We start from the raw sequence: 18991 nt of genomic DNA, 5'->3' as shown, positions 1-18991 counted from the left end.
AGTATTTGATACTTGAAGAAACTAATATTCTATTTCATCACTGTTATTTTGGATATAAAACCGTCAATTATTGGACATATTTAATAAAATAATTTTTAATTCTAAGTATGATCATTCTATAAGTATGATTTTATAAGTTTTGTTAATAAGATTTAAAACAAATGTAGTTAAACTTGGGTAGGCTCATTTCAACTTACACAAAATTTTGTGTTTAGAAAGAAGAAATTTACTATTATTACCCTAAAAAGTTCGTTTTCAAGGTTACCAATGTTAATAAAGGAAACCCGCAATTTTTCAAAATATGAACAAGATTTTTTGTTATTTCGCATGGTTTTCAAGAAAATTTCTATGAATTTCCTAAGTGAGCCACTTACATTTACAGTGCAATAATGGAGAAGGGGGCAGTCGTAATGAAAAGCAATCCTTGCGTTTGTTCAAGGACTAAGGCTTTCTTCAAACATACGTGTGACTAAAAATGTGGGAGCAGACTGTACTTAGGTTTGAACTTACGTTTGCGTTACAAATATAAAATTAGGCTATATAAAAATTCATGTATGTACATGTATATGTCCCGATACGTGTTTGTATTGTTCCGTGTGTGTATGCTGTGTGCATGCGTGTATACGTAATTGTGTAAATGGTATTTTTTTGATAGTCAGAGCCATACATTTGGGTTGAATTAGTTTCTTTCCTCTTCCCAATCGAATAAAATAAATTCAATACGTATCCTTTTTCGCTGATGGACGATTTCATCAATATTTCATCGTCTGCGTTTATTTATTAATAAAGATAACGTTAGTTCTTGGAAATTATTCCATAGTCAGTTCATGGCGTCTAACCCCTAAATGCTAGCTACAGTGTCGCTTAAATCCTAAATCCTAGATCCTTACGATGTAGCAATACAGATAAACTAGTCATCGTTATACCTACTTGCTGAACTTATAAATTAATATTGTGTACTATGTACAACACTTAAAATTACACTTCCTCACTTCTTGTTAAAACCCACTTCACCAAACAGAGAGACAGGGAGAGAACGATTCTTTTCTTATGTGATTCTCCTTGTAAGTGTAAGCACAGTGAACTATTCTCATGTGCGTGCGAAAACGACGCATTATTTGCTATTTCACATACAAACGTAAATCCCTCACGAACATGAGAGGTTATATATTTTTTGCACTGGTGTGTAATATATACGCTTGTATGTGATATGTGCACCCTCGCTGGCCAAACCGACGAACGATTGTGAAGCCTAACTCAACGCATACGAATTTACTCCAAAATAAAAACATGTATGTCTTTAATATTATTACTGTCGTTTTTGACGTTCCGCAGGTATCATTCATTTACGTATGTACAGAAAAGCGTCTCCATGTGTAGACCTTGAGCAGAGGTGGGCATTATCTAGATAATAAAAAGTTATCTAAATAATAATATATCTTTTATTTAATGAACATCACCATGCGAATTTAATAGATAAACAGGTTTATTCAAAGTTTATTCGATGAATAAAAATATTTTTGTCTGAAAAATTTTTTTATCTTCATTTTTACTTAAGGTTATGTCTATATTATTTTTAATTTGAAAATGAGTGATTTGCATATGGCGCAAAACGAAATTGATTATGTAATTGGAATAATTTATTGTTTAATAAAAAAAATTAATAAATGCAGGTTATCCTATTCGAATTATATGTCTGAAGAGTAATTGCTTATTATTCGCAACAAATAATTTTGTCTATATTATTTAAATAATTGGTAGTTATTTATTTCAAGAGTCCTTTGAAAGTCTTCAAATTATATTTCAAAAAATCCTTGGATGTTGTATATTTTCGTTGATATGTCTTCATTTGACTAAAAGTATTATAACAATCTGTCTAAATATATGCTTGGAATTTTACAAACTTTTTGTAGATGATACGAACTATACATCAAATATAATACATATTTATATTTGATAACACATAATGTAAATATTTTAAGCAATAAATAATTCGTCTAACTATTTATATTTGTTTTTATTATTTCTTTTTTTCTATACTTTCATTCATGATTCTATTAGACTAAAACAATTATTATTGACTAAAAAATATGAGACAATTCTTTAGTTAATGACACTGTACAATTCGTCATTCGCATTATCGAAGTTATTCCAAGTTAAGAATATGTTTTAAACGAAAATTAAATAAACATAATCTTACTTGAAAGTGAAGATAACGATTTCCGGAGTAACAAAAGTATTTTTATTCCTCGAATGATTTGATGTTGAATGAAGCTGTTTATCTATAATTATTTGGATTACTTTTACTCGACGAATAATGAACAGAAATTTCTTTTATTCTTTATTACTTAATGAAAATTTTTATCTAGATACAAGTTCTGCTCATCTCTGACTGGGTTAGCCTGAACGTTCCACAGGTCGATTTATGTACATCAATTCAGTCTACAGACTCAACCCGCTGATCAAATTTTCTCCAGAAAAAAACGAAGGAATGAGAACTTACACGTACTTGGACGTATTGAGAGTATTCAACGCATAAAATACCGAAAAAGTATTTTCGTTGACTTTGTTATTTGAAGTATATATTAAAAGTTAAATATCACGATACGTACAATTCCGGTACGGAGAATTTAATAATTTCATAACAGCTAAGTCTATACAAATTTCTTTCTGTATCGCTTTAAAATTAAAACTCTTTGTTCCTGTGCCGAAGATAAGTTATAATAAATGTAAAAACGCGATGTTTAGAAAGCGTTTCCTTTCTTTCTTTAAAAAAAAATAATGGCGATGAAAACAGGAATAATTATATTTAATCTAACTGGTGATAGTTATACACAACTTTAATATACGTTCATAGCGCGGGGAATAAGTAATGCGTAAAAAAATATTAATTATCGATTAAAATAACAATATTCGTTAAGTTAATGAACATGTCCCTTGCGCCGAAGGAGTGAAAGGAGGCGGCATTAAAAAAACAATGCTTCTGTAAAACGATCATTTTACGTGTAGTTGCGAGGGAATGATCTCTGACTAAAAGAGTACACAACGAAAATACGAAATTTATAAAATAACAAACTCCGTTTAAAATGTCCTATTATATAATCTCCATTTCAGGGAATACAATAAAGTTCGTATAGAAAAGAAAAAGGGGAAAACATAACGAAACGCGAGAAAGAACCAAAAATGAAGGAATCTCTTTAGACTTGATTTAAATATTTATACGACCAGTAAGAACGCAACCGGCTAACGCTCGATAAGAAACTATTGAGGGAGCGGCCAATTATACGATTCGTCGTCTGCATGAGACTTTCGTCGAGATAAACGGAATCGCCTGATATATACTCTAGGAGAAAAAAAGTTGTCACAGCGCGTTGGCATCTGTACGTCGCTAATTAGACTATCAATCCTCGTCAGAAAGTGGTTCGTACTGCGCGGAAAGCAACGGCGCAGGCTCAGGTTGCATTTGTTCCGATTTAGTCACGGAAGCAGTTCCTGAAGTTGGAGGTGGCGGTGCTGGAGGTGGTCCAGTGTGAACCCCTAATGCACTAAAGGGATAAAACGTCGTTGTAGGGGCTGGTGCAGGCGGTGGCTGTGGAGTTTGATTTGGCGTCTCGTCGACTATCATTTCTCCGCTAGATGGACTCTCCACATTTCCTCCTATTTTCTCATCCTTTTCCCCACCAGTAACGTTCTCTCCGTTCCTATCGCCAGTGGCGCCTCCTTTGTCATCTTCGGATGTACGCATCACTTCGACAATTCTGTTTTTGACATAATCCAACGGCGAGAGATGCGGCTTGTTAGGAGTTCCGGAAGTGGATGTGGCAGTGGTTGTTTCGTACAAACGGCGACCGTAATGATTAGTACCAGTCGCCTCAGGAGGTGAAACTGGTTCTACCGAATGGAATTGTTGCTTTCCTACTGAAGATGCTTGCTGATGTTGCTGTTGCTGTTGCTGTTGCTGCTGCTGCTGCTGCTGCTGCTGTTGCTGCTGCTGCTGCTGTTGCTGCTGCTGTTGCTGCTGCTGCTGCTGCTGCTGCTGCTGTTGTGATTGTTGTTGAGTAACCCGTATTATTTGACGCTCATCTCCAGCTTTAACGGAATCGGATTCGTTTGCTTTTCGTCTCTTCCATTGCTCTTCAGAAATTTGATACCTATTTCAGTCGAAAATATTTTATTTTCAATAGTGTGCAACTAATCGAAGATTTTTTCACTTGAAAAATATATCATTTACGTAACTATATTTTTAGTGATTTTTATATTAAAAAATATGTTATATATCTATATCAAGATAATTTTCGACTCGCAACGGAGTTTATTTAATGCGAAATCGGACACTTTTGGGAATAACATCTCGGATCTTGTTCAAATTTGAATATATTGTAGTCTTTAGTGGTGTTAAACGTGTGACAAAGAGTTCTTCCGAAGTTTTTAAATTATGGATTTTACAGCTGTCTGAAGTAGAGTGCTAGCTTTTTTTTCTTTCAAAAATTCATAACTCCTGAACTAATGAACGCACAAGAATCAACTTGTTCATGCTTATAGTCAAGACATTAGAGTACTAAATAAGAATTATTCCATTAAAGAAACCTCATTTTTAACTACATTTTTTGCAATGGTTTAAAATAAATCTGTTTAAACAAATATAATACGTTCAAACATCGCTAATGATTACAACCTATAAAAGTATCCGATTTCGCACGGAATAATCCAACATTGAACGTTTCTTGTTAAATTTCATGCTTTCATTCAGTGATTTGGATTATTTTTTAAACTGGGTTAATAAAACGAAGTAAGACAGTAAATCTAGATTTTCAAAGCATTAACTATGATACTTATATTTTGTACAATTTTCTTTAATGTTATTGAAGAGAGTTGTGAGTCTATACATATTATTTCAGTTACTTCGCTATTAGTACGATGTAATATTCTTCAATTTATTTGTAATTATTTTTAAACGAGCGATTTCATAGGAACTTACCCACTGTACGATCTATAAGAAGAATGCGGAGGCCCATAGTCCTTGGAAACAATGTGATCAACATGTTCTCCAAGAGTGATCGGTTTATTTCCACCGCCATTGCCGCTTGAACTTCCAGTGCCATTGTTACCACTGTTGCCCTCGCTAGCAGGACTATGTGCCATTCCATTGGGTTCTGCTGGAGTTTCTCGATGGAATCCCTGAAAAGTGTTCTATCGTATAAAACATATCTGTGTGCATGAGCGTTGGATAAATGAATCACATGATTCAAGATAAAGATTATTAAAAATTTTAATATACCTGGAAAAGACGATCACCCGGCCGTGGTGGTTGAGAGTTTCCACCAGTGTTTTCCACGCTCTGGTTAATTTGGTGCGTTATGATAGCATCTATGAGACTGGCAGCTGTTAACGTAGAAGCTGTTTCATTTTGTTGTTGATTAGAGCCTTGATTTTGTCTAGACGACTGTTGCTGTTGCTGCTGTTGTTGTTGCGACTGTTGCGGTTGCTGAAGCCTAGAAGATTGATTGAAACTGCTGCTTATTAATCTACTAGTATCTCTATCCATTTGTTGTTGCTGCTGATCTCTATATAACTGAGCCATGTGTCTTCTCTCAGCTTCCATTCTTTGCTGCTGTTGAATATGTTGCTGAAGTTGTTTCTGTTGTTGTTGCTGCTGTTGTAAATGCAGATCCCTTTCTCTTTGTTGTACAGCCAACCGGTGCTCCTGGTGTTCTTTTTCTCGTTGAGCAGCGGCTGCTGCCATTTGTTGGTGAATCTCCTTTTCTCTTTGTTGATGGACGGTAAGACGATGGTCAGAGTGTTGCATATCTTTCTCTCGTTGCTGTATCGACAGCCTGTGTTCAACATGTTGCACATCTTTTTCCCTCTGCTGAGCTAATCTATGCTCCTGCTGTTGAATCTCCTTCTCTCGTTGCAATCTATATTCTTCTTTTTCGCGTAGATGAACAAGGTCACGTTCTCTCTCCCTATCTCGCGGGTGATGGTGAGGTACAGCCATTCTGTGATCCGTTTGATGAATAGCCATACGATGTTTGTCCCCATACCGATCAGCTAACAGCCTATCCGCCATGGTTTTCCCAAGACCCTCGTGACTACTGCTTCCGGATGCAGGGTGACTATGTGGATGAGGAACTGGAAGACTTGGTTGCTGCACAGCGACATCTACCAAACTGGAAAAGGCTTCCAGTCCTGGTGGCGGATGTGGATAATGAATTTGTTTCTGTGGATTGTGCCTTTGTATCACTCCTTGCCGAGACGGAGTATGCGTTTGTGGTGGAGGAGTGCTTGTATAATACAACGTCGATGGTGGTTCATTCTTGTTACTGCCTTCTGGCGTCCCAATAGTTCGACTGCGCGCGTGCATTTGTTGACTGGTTATATAATCGTTCATAATGATTTGTCTCGAGGATAGTTGTTGCTCCATCGTGTAACTAGGCGGCGGTCGATTCGGGTATGAGTTGTACTGATTGCTATGAGTCACTACTACTGCCGCTGCACCTGCTTGGTTCTGTCCTTGGCCAGGGATATTGCCTGCTGTTACAGGTGAGTGTCTAATAGTCCTGTGGTAGTCGTAAATTGGTGCACGTTTGTCCACCGCAAATGGATGAACGGGGGTACCTTGGGTTATGGAGCCAGTTTCCTTAGGACCTTGGTTGTTGGGTGCAGTGACAACATTAGGGCCACTTGTTACACTTGGCGTGCCAGCTACGCTGCAAGGATTTCCAGGAGGAGTCATTTGCCTAAGGAGACCCTCGTACCGGGCACTGGACACAGGTGTACCATGTGTAATTGAGCCGCCTTTGTGCGCCGATGCTCCCATACTGCTTAATTTCGGAGACAATTTCGGATGAGGAGGTGGTACAGAAACTTTGTTCATTTTGGGCGTTAAGGGAGCTTGAGGTCGTGGCGATGACACGTACACATGCGGACTTTTTGCGCCACGTCCTTGATCGGTATGGGCATGGGGATGATAATAAACACCTGGGGGAGGTTGTTCTGGTCGATAAAGGGTAACGGTAGGTGGTTTGTGAAGTGTTTGCAAGGAATGATTGTATTCTTGTTGTTGTCTTGGTTTCTTAATACTCAAGTCAAGCGTGCCCTCGTTGCCTTCCCTAAGCGCCTGTTGTACTTGCATCACAACCAATCCCTCCTTTGGAAGTAAATCCAACGAAGAAGACTGACTGCTTGATGCTATTGGTGGACAAGGAGTAATTGTTGCTTGCATTTGACCTGTAGTAACATACTTTTTTGTTTATCCATGTTCTTCTATTAAAAGACAAAAAACTGTATATAAATTCTGTTTCATTTTACTTACTCATTTGTTGAGGACTAAGAGCAGAACGATGGTGGGGACCAGATACGACCGACAAAGTTGCCAAGTTTGAATCCCTAGGTATTGTAGTATTCGCCAAGGAACTTGAAGGTTTATATTCTCTCACAAAAGTGATGTCGTTTCTGTGATCTGTCTTTAATATACTGGATATTGTTGGTGTTCCAGAATTAACAGGTACCGACGATCCGCCAGTACCAGCTGGGCTATTGGGATTGCGTTTTAATTGCATCTCAATAACTCCAAGCATGAGGTCCTTAACGGTGAGGGGATTGGAATTGCTCGTTGTGGATGGTGGAGAATGAGAAGGCGGTGGGACCTGTTGATGTGGTTGCTGGTGTTGTTGTTGCAATGGCGTTGAATTATTGGCAGTCGTCAAAGTCACAACAACGCTGCTATTTTCTAAATCGGCACCTCCCTGACCTTCGTCCGCTGTCTCCTGAAACAATCAGTCAACCTCTATCAGACGGCCCTATCAAGGTGACGGAGTTTTTTTTATGCACCCATAAAGCATTAAACAGGAACAGGGAAAATTTGATATACAAGAACGTGTTACACATTACAAGTCAGAAAAGTGATTCTTTTCTAGATTTATTGGAGTTGTTGCTTTAAGGATAAACTGAATAAAAAGTTCAACTTCAACTTACCGTGGCAGAACTATCGTAATCTTCTCTAGTGCCAGCAGAAGCAGCATTACTACCTCCGCTGGTGGAAGACTGTTGCGATGAACCTATGCTCACCGGTGGTACCAAAGATACCACAGCAATATCCGCTAATTTTTCACCGAGCTTCTGATCTGTTGATCGTGAAAAAGATATAGGTAGTGTGGTGGATGAAGAAGCACCTGGTGTCCCTGGGGTTCCTGGTGTTCCACTGGTTATATTGTTTGCAGGACTACCTGCACTAGCTGTGTCGCTCGAGTCGTGAACCTGTACACAAAGAACACAATATAAAAACGTTTATGATGAAAACTCACTACATACTGATTCTGCGATCAGGTGGCAGAACGTGAGATGTCATGATTTTTTCATTTTTCAATATAGGGATTGCAGAGTTAGGTAAATCAATAAGTAAATTCACGTGTCAAGAATTGCCACCTTGCTTTTTCCTTAAACTATGTGATATACAACTATCGCCTTTTGTAAATTGACAGATATCATTTAGGTACACAAGGAAAAGTACATATCTCGATTTTGAAAAAAGTGACATATCAGGTTTTGCTATCTGACTATAGAATTATGACCAACAGATCTGCATAAGACAGAAAACATAAAAATTGTATGTATTACTATTAATTATACAGGATGTAACGAATATAACCTTCGATATTTTAAAGGCTGGTAGTAAATCCAAATCGAAGTACAAAATATTTTTCTTTCGTTCTAGAATAATAATGTTTTAAAGTTAGCACCATGTTTTCAAACGAAGAGTAGATCACGTATATCGATGAGACAAACACACTGAAAGAGTTCGTTGATCTAGCCTATTCGATTGCTTTAGAAGGTTAAGTTTGTTTCGGAAGGCCCTAAGACCCTTATTGACACAGGTTCTTCAATAGGTCTCCTACCGTAAATTGTCCTTGTTTATTCAGTTACTAGCTCGTCTGGAATAGCTCATTGCAGGCAGACTTTTGGTCTACAGTTCATGTATGTGTATTACTTTAAGGATTTACAAAAGTTAAACCGTAAGAGATGTAACAACATGTATTACGACTATTTTGCTCCATTTCTGACCTTCAGTGTAAAGTAAAATTACAGAATCTTCTGATTATTAGTTTAGCGTATAGATATATTGACTTTAAAGCATTATTACTGTAAAAAGGAGGCAGATCAGACTTTATTACATAGGACATTTTGTGCTCCAATTTGGATCTTCTACTACCCGTTAAAATATCGAAGGCTGTATTTGTTACACCCTGTATAGCTTCTGGAAACTAAACGAATACTTACTGCCATCTCATCACAGCTACTCGTACTACTGCCACTTTCTTCCTCGTCTGTTAGGCAAGGCCTTCTCTCTTCGCCCAAAGACTGATAATATTCAGCGACCATTTGATCTAAGCTCAGCTTCTTCCGATAAGCGAAATAATAGTTTTTGCACTGATGATTCGTCTTTCCCGGTATCTGCTCAGCAACTTTCACCCAGTTGGTACCGTGTTCCCGAAGAGCCCTTCTAAGCTGTTCCAACTCTTCATCCGTCCATTGTCGAGCCAAGGAATCCGCTGTATCTTCTGACACTTCGGTACCACCTGTTAGGTGAGGTGCTAATCGTCGAGATATTCGATTGAAGCAGGCAGAGCAACATTTAGTTGCGTTGCTTGGTATTTCTGTAAAGTAAAATGAAAAACAATAATTGATTTGTTGTTTCATATTATTTCAACTATAATACTGTAACAAATATGGATCGTAATGATTTAAATAAGATTGGAGAAATTTAACTAAAAATCCTTCTGGGCTAAATACATAATTCTGATGTAAGACTGTGGATCTTTATGCATTTATGGGAAATTTGAATGTACAAAAAAGGACAGAATCCAAAACTGAACCCTAGAGCCAAAGTGTATTAAGTTATATAGAAAATAAGTGGCTCTGGGGTCCAAATATAATGTAGAGAAATGTAGAAATTATCGAGAAATAAATAGGTACATTTTATAATATTAAGGGTGAAATATGTCTTTAATTAAGTTCAATTTCTCTAATTTCGTGTATGAAAATTTGCATAAACATCCCCAGTCTAGGCATAAGTCACGGAGGAAGTTGTGTGAATTTTTATAGAGTACTTACGAAATTCTTGTATAATTGGATCACGAATTTCAGGAGGCAAGTCGAGCCATTTCGCTGGCAACGCTCGTAACCGTTTCACTCTCGTCTTCGAGCTAGAGTTGTTCACGTTCGGACATCCTGGCAGAGGACATGCAGTGTACCGTCCCCTGACAGCCTTACACCTACAGGTATTGCACACCCGTGCGCCAGGTCCAACCTGATCTTCTCGCAAACCGTACTGCGATGCCTGGCTTCGTGGCAATGCGCGACTTTGCGCGTTGCTTTCGACGATGTTCTGGCAAACTGTGCAAGCATGAGGGCCGATTTGCCTTCCACCTTCTAACAAGAAAATTTCATATGTGAATAATAAGAATTCATAGTGATGTGTTAATAAGGAATTTTGAATTTAATATTCATGAGATAATTCCTTACGGTTACACGCGTGTCACGTTTATTTACGATGTACTTATAAAATAATCGTAGACCCAGTTCTCATAAATGGAGCTAATCAGATTAAGTAATTAGAGCTGTGACAAAAAGTGCATTATCAAATATATAGTTAATTCTGTATCGTTTCAATTTTCCAAAAATCTTAAGATATACAATTATATGATTTATTAAAATTTGTTTAAGAATTATATATTTTAAAGTAGTTTGCTACATATTATTGAATTTTTTGTGTTCTATATAATACTGAAAATGTCGAAACCCACCCTAAAAAAATGTTTTCGAGAGAAATTGTCTATAATCAGTTAAATTTTGACCTAAACAATTCTCCCACTTATCTATAAAACATCAGATAAAATTAGGTGATCCTATCTAAATGATCCAGCCTGTATAGTTAGTATGCGACGAGAAATTTCGCGATAGGAGGAATTCAAGCGCAAACATTGGCACCGCTTGTACATGTTGGGATCCGAGAGAGTGGAAAAAAGATAGAACAGTGGGACGAACGAAGACAGGGAAGTTAGCCGACGGAAACGGAGTGAGAAACAGAATAATTACCGAGACTTCGCTGGTTAACTAATTAAGGGTGGCCAATTAAAAAGTTCTCTCTTACCCGCGGTTGCAAACATTGGCGTAGAAGAGGTAAAATCGCTTTGATGGTTTCGCTCGGGTGAAAAATTCAAGTTGCTGCCAATATGGAGTTACCGCGAAGTAGAAAAAGTGTTTTTGAGACGAAACGATATACACAAAGTACCAGTTTAAGTAATTAATGCGTTCTGATTAGCTGGTGATATAATACCATTGTACAAGCGGGGTTGGAAATTTTCTGAAAAATGAATTAAGAGCGTCCCATTGTTACAGATAACGAGTACGATACTTTTTCGGAATAAACCTATCGTCTACTTTCCTATTTTTTGGAATTACATACAGAGTGTTCGACAACAGATACCAGAAATTTGAAGGGGCATTGCTACACATTAAAATAAAACGAAAATCAAGAAATTTCGTGTGTGCGTGTGAAATTTCGTTTCAGTTATTGATTGTTGAAAAAACGCCTAAATTATGCGTGAACTGTGCAGTAACCAGGTCAGATACAGCGAAGTCAGTGGACTAAATCAAACAGATTTCCTGCGAACATTGGTCGTTTTCTCGAGAATTAGTATGTCTGAAATGAAGTTTTAAACGCAATTTTGTCATTTTTAATTTTCGTTCTATTTTGAGATGTAGAATTATCTCTTGCAATTTTTGACCCATTGTCGAACATCCTTTATATTATTACGTGTCTCCTTGCCTACGTTTGATAAGGCAAGAATATAATTTTAATTTGTTTAAATGCGTTTCTTTTAAAATTGTTTTTTTGATTTAGCACTTAATAGATCTTTGAAACTATGCAGCTAAATAAGTGAAAATTTGAAAACTACTGTTCCTTAGAAAATTACTTACAGCGAAGTGTATATTTTAATTTGTAGAATTGTCATATATTTTTCGAATTGACGTTTTTTTTCGGCAAACAGAAATTTATTGATATTTTCTTATGTTTTAAGTTATATAAAAATCGTAAGCTGTTGTATGTACAATACCATCATATTGTGAGCTTAAATAAGTTATAATGTTGCCTATCAGGCATTGAGAAAATTCCGATGCTTTACTCAACAGTTATTAAGTACCAAATTAAAGTACATTAAAATACTATTTTATTTAAAAAAAAATTGAGTAGTTAATAAAGAATTCATAACCTTTTAATTTCTTAATTTCTATGAGTTGTTTATGAATATTTATCGTTCTGAATATTAACCTTCCGTCGGCGGACGTAGAGTCACTACTGACAGTGCTAACCCATATATTGGCTTATTTAAAATACTCATGGTATTATTGAGAAAACTACGTTGTGTATAAATTGCATACAATTATAAGAAGAAATATCTTTTATTACAAATTTAAGAAAAAATATTCTTTTACTCTTATTATTATATACATTCATATTCTTTTTATATTCAATTTATTACGTGTTAGAATAGCAAAATTAGATTATTACGTATAAGAGTAATAAAATTCTTGTGTAAAAATTAGTTTAGAAGCAAGCATAAGAAACAATTTAATGCGTGTCCTTCTCTGCCATAACTGTCTGACCATTCGCCTTCCGAGAATTAAAAATTATATTATTCGAAATGTTATCAATCTACCATACCACTAGACAGTTAACATTTCACCTATCAGAAGTCTATTAATAGATTTATAATAGGATTTACCAGTAGCTAAAGTGTTAATTTGCTTTTGTCATCATCATATCTGTCGAACACTATCAGTCACTTTCCATAAAAATACCTCACAAATATTTTGTATAAATAATTTATACATCCTCCAATAATTTGCTCAAATGTTGTACACAACACAAAATAAGATACATCTTATATCGTAATCACAGTCTCTTTATCTAGATTCGTATTCAAGATTTCCAGCTGTCCACAATATAATAGTTAGAGCAACGCACAATATTAGTGTTAATTGCTACTGGCTTGTAACCATTTGCTGGTTCGCGCACCTTCCATGCATCTAACCCCAACACAGTATACGTTATACTATTCTCCAGAGACCTGTCACGCGTTACCCTCCCATCTTCCGAAACGCGGAGAAAATTATTGTTGACGCAGGACGACTGCCAATGGTATTGGCTGAATACCGAGCAAGAGAAGCAGAAGGGACGGTGGATACGTACACACGTACCAGAGGAAGAATCGAGTGTAACAAGCGACCGTGTGTATAAATGCCATACATGAGAATATTCGCGACACTGATTGGCAGGTAATCCCTGGGAGCGAGTGAAATTGGTCTCTCATAATTCAGCCGTGTTGTACAGCATCAACAAACTTTATGCAACTTGGCTAGAATTGATTGGATTAATTGTTTCCCTATCGCACCAAATTAAACATCGTTCGAAACGGTGTAAATTGATTCTTAATCTTCGAGTGATGTGGTATTAATATTATAATGGTAAATGGGAGATCATCGAATGAGCTTATTCTGAACAATTATTTCACAGTGGATAGGAAAGATTTAACGGTTGATAAAAATTCTTTCAATTTTACTTACAAAAGATATTTAATCCTTAATTATTGACATAGAGTCTGATAGACTCCATATGATATATTTTTATGGCTGCTCTCATTTAAATATGAAGGACTTTGTACTGAAAAATTGGGAATAGATGTCATACCTCGTTTCTACATTCCCATTAACACCAAATTAATTTTAAATATATTTAGTATCAGTACAGTCCTTGTATCTTAAAATTGGATATTCGACGTTGAGGGATATAATAGTATTTTATATTAAGTTTACTAAGAAATATTTTTCAGGATTTAATATAATTGTACCATAGATGTTCAAACGTGTTTGCTATTTCATTTTTTAAGTATAGTGTTGCATGATGTTGCTATTAACCATCATATTTATATTTCTCAATTATTTTTCCATAGCTTTTTTAAATATAATTTCACAACTTCTTCGTCGAATTTGCTCTCTCGGATGTCATTCTGACAATGCATTTGAAGCGGAAACAATTTTAAAAGCAAATGCGGGTACAATGTAAAAGTTACTGAATTTTAAGTGTAACGAACAATTTAGTTGAACAACCTCTCATGTCAAACTTTTGGGTATTTTACTTGAGTGAATTAACTGAAATAAAAAATAATTTGAAAATAATTTATGTGAACTAGACACAAAATAATATTATTTGTAAAATAAAAATAATAAAACATATATAATAAATAGTACTTATTATTCCCTTTCCAATAAAATGAGTCCAAGCCTGATTCACTATCACACTTATTTCTAACAGAACAATACAATCAACTAACATCTTCGCTAAACTATTCTCCCTGTGTTGAATACAAAGAAAGAGATAAAGGGACCACAATCCAAAGAACCTTCACCGAGGAAAATAAACCGAGCAGGGGAAGGGGAGGAAGGAAAAAGAAACTGTCCCATGTAAGAGAGACATTTAGCCACGCGCTAATTAAGCTCGGTCGAAATGGAGCGGCGACAGGGGGTCACACCTTGAATATTTCACTAAAGCTACCATGAGAGCACCCCGTTCCTTTCGTTTCATTCGAATGCCTTCGGTTAATTTTGCAAGCGATTTTTCCGTCGAAATTCATTTCCCTGACGCTTTGTGAATCACATTAAGATGGAAGTAGCCAGACCTCGGAAGTGGACTCGCGAACAGTGCTAGAAAATGGCCGCTTTGGGACTTTATCCTCGGAACGAAATTTTCAATCGCTCTTCTTTGTTAACCAAATTTCGCTGTCTTTCACTGCTTTCAATGGATTAAGTACGCGTTAAGAATCCTTACTTTTTGCTCTCCTTTAATCTTATTCGATAATTCGAACAAAGTGTTTCAACATTTAATGAAATTAGCAAATTACAATGTTTATTCGATACAAATTCGATATTTATTATCGATGACAACTACTAACGATGAGACTGATTCATTATCTGCGCTGAGTGACTCGTTTTACTTGATAAAGGACATAATAAAAACATAATTTCGAAAATAATAAAGATAACAATGAGTCTATAATAAGAAAATACCTACTATATTAAGAATATCTTACGATTTTCACTGATAATGTGTATTATTGCTGATGCTATTCATAAAAGTTTATTTTAGAAACCTGTAATATTCTTAAAAACGAAATGAAATATTTTTCAAAATCTGTTTTAATTTTGAAACGGTTTATAGAGATAAACTTGTTTATTTTGTTAACCCTTTCGTAATCGATTGGTTCTATTTGGGTTTTTTTGGACAAAAGTCTTTTTTTGTTTTGTTAACCCAACTTCCATTAACATTCTAGATGCAACAGCAGAAAAAAATAAGTGGGACGTATATGTCTTACTAGTTCCAAAATGGATAAAGGCAAAAACCTTTAAGGTACAAAAAGAAAACTTCAACGATAGATATATTATAAGTATGCAATGAGAAAATATTTGAATAAAATTTTACTTCTATCAGAAAGTAAGTTTTGATTACCAGAAAAATATCTTACTGATCATATCACGGTTACAATTGTTTCCATATCCATGACCCACATGGGGGTCACGCCAAGCGTCGCGTGATACGTGTAAATGGCTACACCTGGTGCATATGATTTGAAAGCAGAAATATGTGTAATACGTATGCAATAACATTTACTAGAATTAAAGATTTTGCTATTGGCAAATAATTAGATCAGGTAAAGTTAAATGACACAAACTACAAAAATAAAAATGTTAAAATAAGAAAACTATATAGGTTAAATTATTTTTGATACCAGAGAAATAAAGTTAAAACCAAAATAGGAACCAAATCTGTATCGAAATGATTCGAGAGACGTTTCCTATCCATCTCTTTTCTTCGACTTGAAGTAGAAATCTTGTTGAATAGTAAATTATGTTCAGGAAGAATGAATATTGAAGGATGATGTTAAATTTGGTGAAACTTTAGAGCAGTTTGTTAAAAGGGATCGAACGATACTACCTTTAGATGAATATTAAATGAACACTCTTTGAAACAGGAATATGGAATTCGTAATTTCGGGAACCTAAAATTTAGTATCATTCCTCAACTGGAGTGACAACTATTTAATACAATTCTCTAATAAGAATTTATCTGAATAATTCAAATTAGCAAATTGTATTCGACCAAAAGGAATTCATTTAAGTAGAATTACTTTAAGTATTTATTCCAAATGATTTAAATTATGTTTAATCCCGCATGGAAAACTGATTTGGAGAAGTTTTAAAACTGCAATACAGCATATAGATGTTTAAAAGCCGATAAATGAAAGCAATGAGTTTATAGAAAACACATGGCATATTTCTGAGAATAAATTATATAGTCCAAGATGAAAGTGAAAGGCAAAGAATAAATAAAGCGACATAAATGGATAAAATCAGTAGAACAATAATGAACTGATAACGAGTATATTGTATATTTCCTGTGTGCTATATAATTTTTGTAATAAAATTAGAATAATTTTATCATATCAAAAACTAGTGATTAGAAAGGAGATTCACAACATAAGTAATCGAATTTATTACATCCAAAACGCACTATACGTACTATGATAAATATTTAGTTAAACAGAATATTAATCAACTGAATAAAAATTGAAGATGCTATAATATCTCTTTTACTCCTCTATCCCAAAAAAGTAGTAAGGATCGTTTTTATTATAAGCTTTTCAATTAAATTGTTAGGTGAAACTGCATAAAATAGTACTTTCTTAAATAATTAGTAGCAATGAATTACTAAAATGTTCGGATGATAATTTCGCTTTGGGTTATCAGCCAAGGGTGAACAGAATGGGTTAAACCAACAAGTAAGTATTGTCTGTTATGCGGGTCCCCATGTTTCAGGATTAATAAAATATTCTCTTTGATTCTGATGATATACATAAACGCTGCTACAGTGGATGCAAAGAGCCGCATAATAATTCGTTATAATTGTAAGCTGGAAAGAAAAGCCCCAATTAACGTAGTTTAACACAGCATCTTGCCAACCGTAGACCATGATATTCAACTGTGGTAAGACTTTTATTGAAAGGTTAATATAATCATTTCTGTTTATGATAATAATATTAAATAATATTAAAAATACATAAAAATAATAAGTAAAACTTACACTCAAAAATACATAATCACCCACATTAAACTTTTTTTTTATTTACAATGTTTTCCGAAATATTAAGTTAAATACCCACTTATGTTTTTCACCCCAAATTTTAGGGCAGTTTTCATCCTTTTAGATAGACAAGAATCAATTACAAAAATGTATGTCGAATATTTTTAGTTACCTTGTTAGTTTATTTTTTATATAAAGTTTGTATAAAAGTAAAATATGTTTTGTCAGTTCACCTTGTTATGGAGACATATACCAATAAAGTATCAAACAAAACAATTTGCAACGTGTGCCATTTTTTATATTTATAGCTAAGTGATTTCTGTAACTTCTAATTATTTAATTGAACCATAGTATATTAATTATTTGGTCAGACAAGTGATAATACTATTACTTAATTTATGAAAAAGTCACTATGCGAACATTTGCATCGTTTAATAATTTCGAAAGATCAGATTCATCATGCACAGATACATCTACAAAAAACGTATTTACATGAAATAAACAAACTGATTGACCGTTCGATAGGACTGGGTAATTAACCATTGAGTAAATACTCCGTGTTGCATATTTCACGAGGAGAATAAAAAGCAACGTTAACATGAGATTTGTCAGTTTATTAATTGCAAAATATGTATTCCATTCTTCTTAATTCTTTCATTCCCCATTATTTAATGCGTTCTATACAAGTCTATACATTACAATATATTACAATCATATATTATAAAATTTTTAATCAATGTATATGTATGGTTTCTGTTTTCTAAATTAAAAGTGTACTAAAAAGAGAAAGAATCAAACAAAAGAAGAAGTTAAAATTTGCTTTACAATAATACAGTCTTGTAATTTTTAATATCTTAAATCTCTCATTGCCACGTTAAGTAGGTATTTACATGTAAGTACATGGATAACAATTTTAGTAATACCCTAACTGTGAGGATCGTGTTTTAAATGGAAATTCTTCACTGTGTACTTTTTTATTGTTTCACTTTGGCTATTAAAACAGAAACTAAAATTCAATAAATATAGTAAACAATTGAAATGTAGGACTACACATACGTACACATATGTATAGACCAATTTGTAGTAGGATTTGTTTTTCTTTGTTACTTATTCCATACATGTACGTTTCTCGTATGTAGTTATTTTCACTAGATATACTTGTATCTACATAGAACGTAAACAGCTAAACAGTTAAAATTGAAAACGCTCTGTGAAATCAGTAAAATAATCGATTAAAAATAAATGATCGTATCTTCCTCAATATGAAACACATTTTACTATCCGAACTTTGTTAATTTTTTCAATTTAGTCTCTATCTGTCTCACATATAAATAATTACTAATTTCACGAACTTCCGTTAGTTTTTTGTCTTTAGGCCAGATTTCATTATTTCATGTACTAGGATAAATTTCTACAAATACTTAAGAAAATTATTATTTTCGATTTATTAATATTTTTCTTCTTCAAAAATCATATTACTCTGGACCAAGGATTGAAAATAGCTATCCTTTATAAACCCCTCTCTAAAAGTTGTAATATGCCCCCCTTCCCTCCCGAACGAAAAAGTCATCGAAACATAAAACTCTTGTCATAATTCCAAAAATATGATTCAACGTGTACAGGATTAAAATTTACATTGTCCTGATCGCAGATTTTCCCCAATTACTTTATCCCGTTAAATTTATTTTCATCATTCGCGTCGATTTTAGAAAATGCATATTCCTTTTCAATCGTGTACACACCGCGTTACTTTAATTCCTTTTTCATATAATAATTCATAAACTTCAGCGC

General features: G+C 34.5%; 1 protein-coding gene across 8 annotated transcripts in view; it reads right to left on the bottom strand.

Annotated features, from left to right (window-relative positions):
* Nucleotides 1–2045: 2045 nt before the first annotated feature.
* Nucleotides 2046–18991, bottom strand: part of Smr (nuclear receptor corepressor smrter) — a 98838-nt gene continuing 81892 nt past the window's right edge. For 4 of the 8 annotated variants that reach the window (XM_076389491.1, XM_076389489.1, XM_076389494.1 and 1 more), the window contains 7 exons: nt 10114–10431; nt 9280–9656; nt 7978–8259; nt 7316–7769; nt 5279–7230; nt 4979–5190; nt 2046–4151 (listed from right to left, as the gene is read on the bottom strand). In XM_076389491.1, coding sequence (XP_076245606.1) covers nt 3401–4151; nt 4979–5190; nt 5279–7230; nt 7316–7769; nt 7978–8259; nt 9280–9656; nt 10114–10431 — 4346 coding nt within the window. In that variant the 3' untranslated portion in view covers nt 2046–3400. The remainder of the gene's footprint in view (nt 4152–4978; nt 5191–5278; nt 7231–7315; nt 7770–7977; nt 8260–9279; nt 9657–10113; nt 10432–18991) is intronic. The other 4 variants (XM_076389495.1, XM_076389497.1, XM_076389496.1 and 1 more) reach the window with 3 other exon arrangements.

The sequence above is a fragment of the Calliopsis andreniformis genome, chromosome 12, assembly GCF_051401765.1.
Source record: "Calliopsis andreniformis isolate RMS-2024a chromosome 12, iyCalAndr_principal, whole genome shotgun sequence".
Taxonomy (NCBI): domain Eukaryota; kingdom Metazoa; phylum Arthropoda; class Insecta; order Hymenoptera; family Andrenidae; genus Calliopsis; species Calliopsis andreniformis.
The sequence above is the reverse complement of the archived record's forward strand: the minus strand, read 5'-3'. Positions and strand labels throughout refer to the sequence as shown.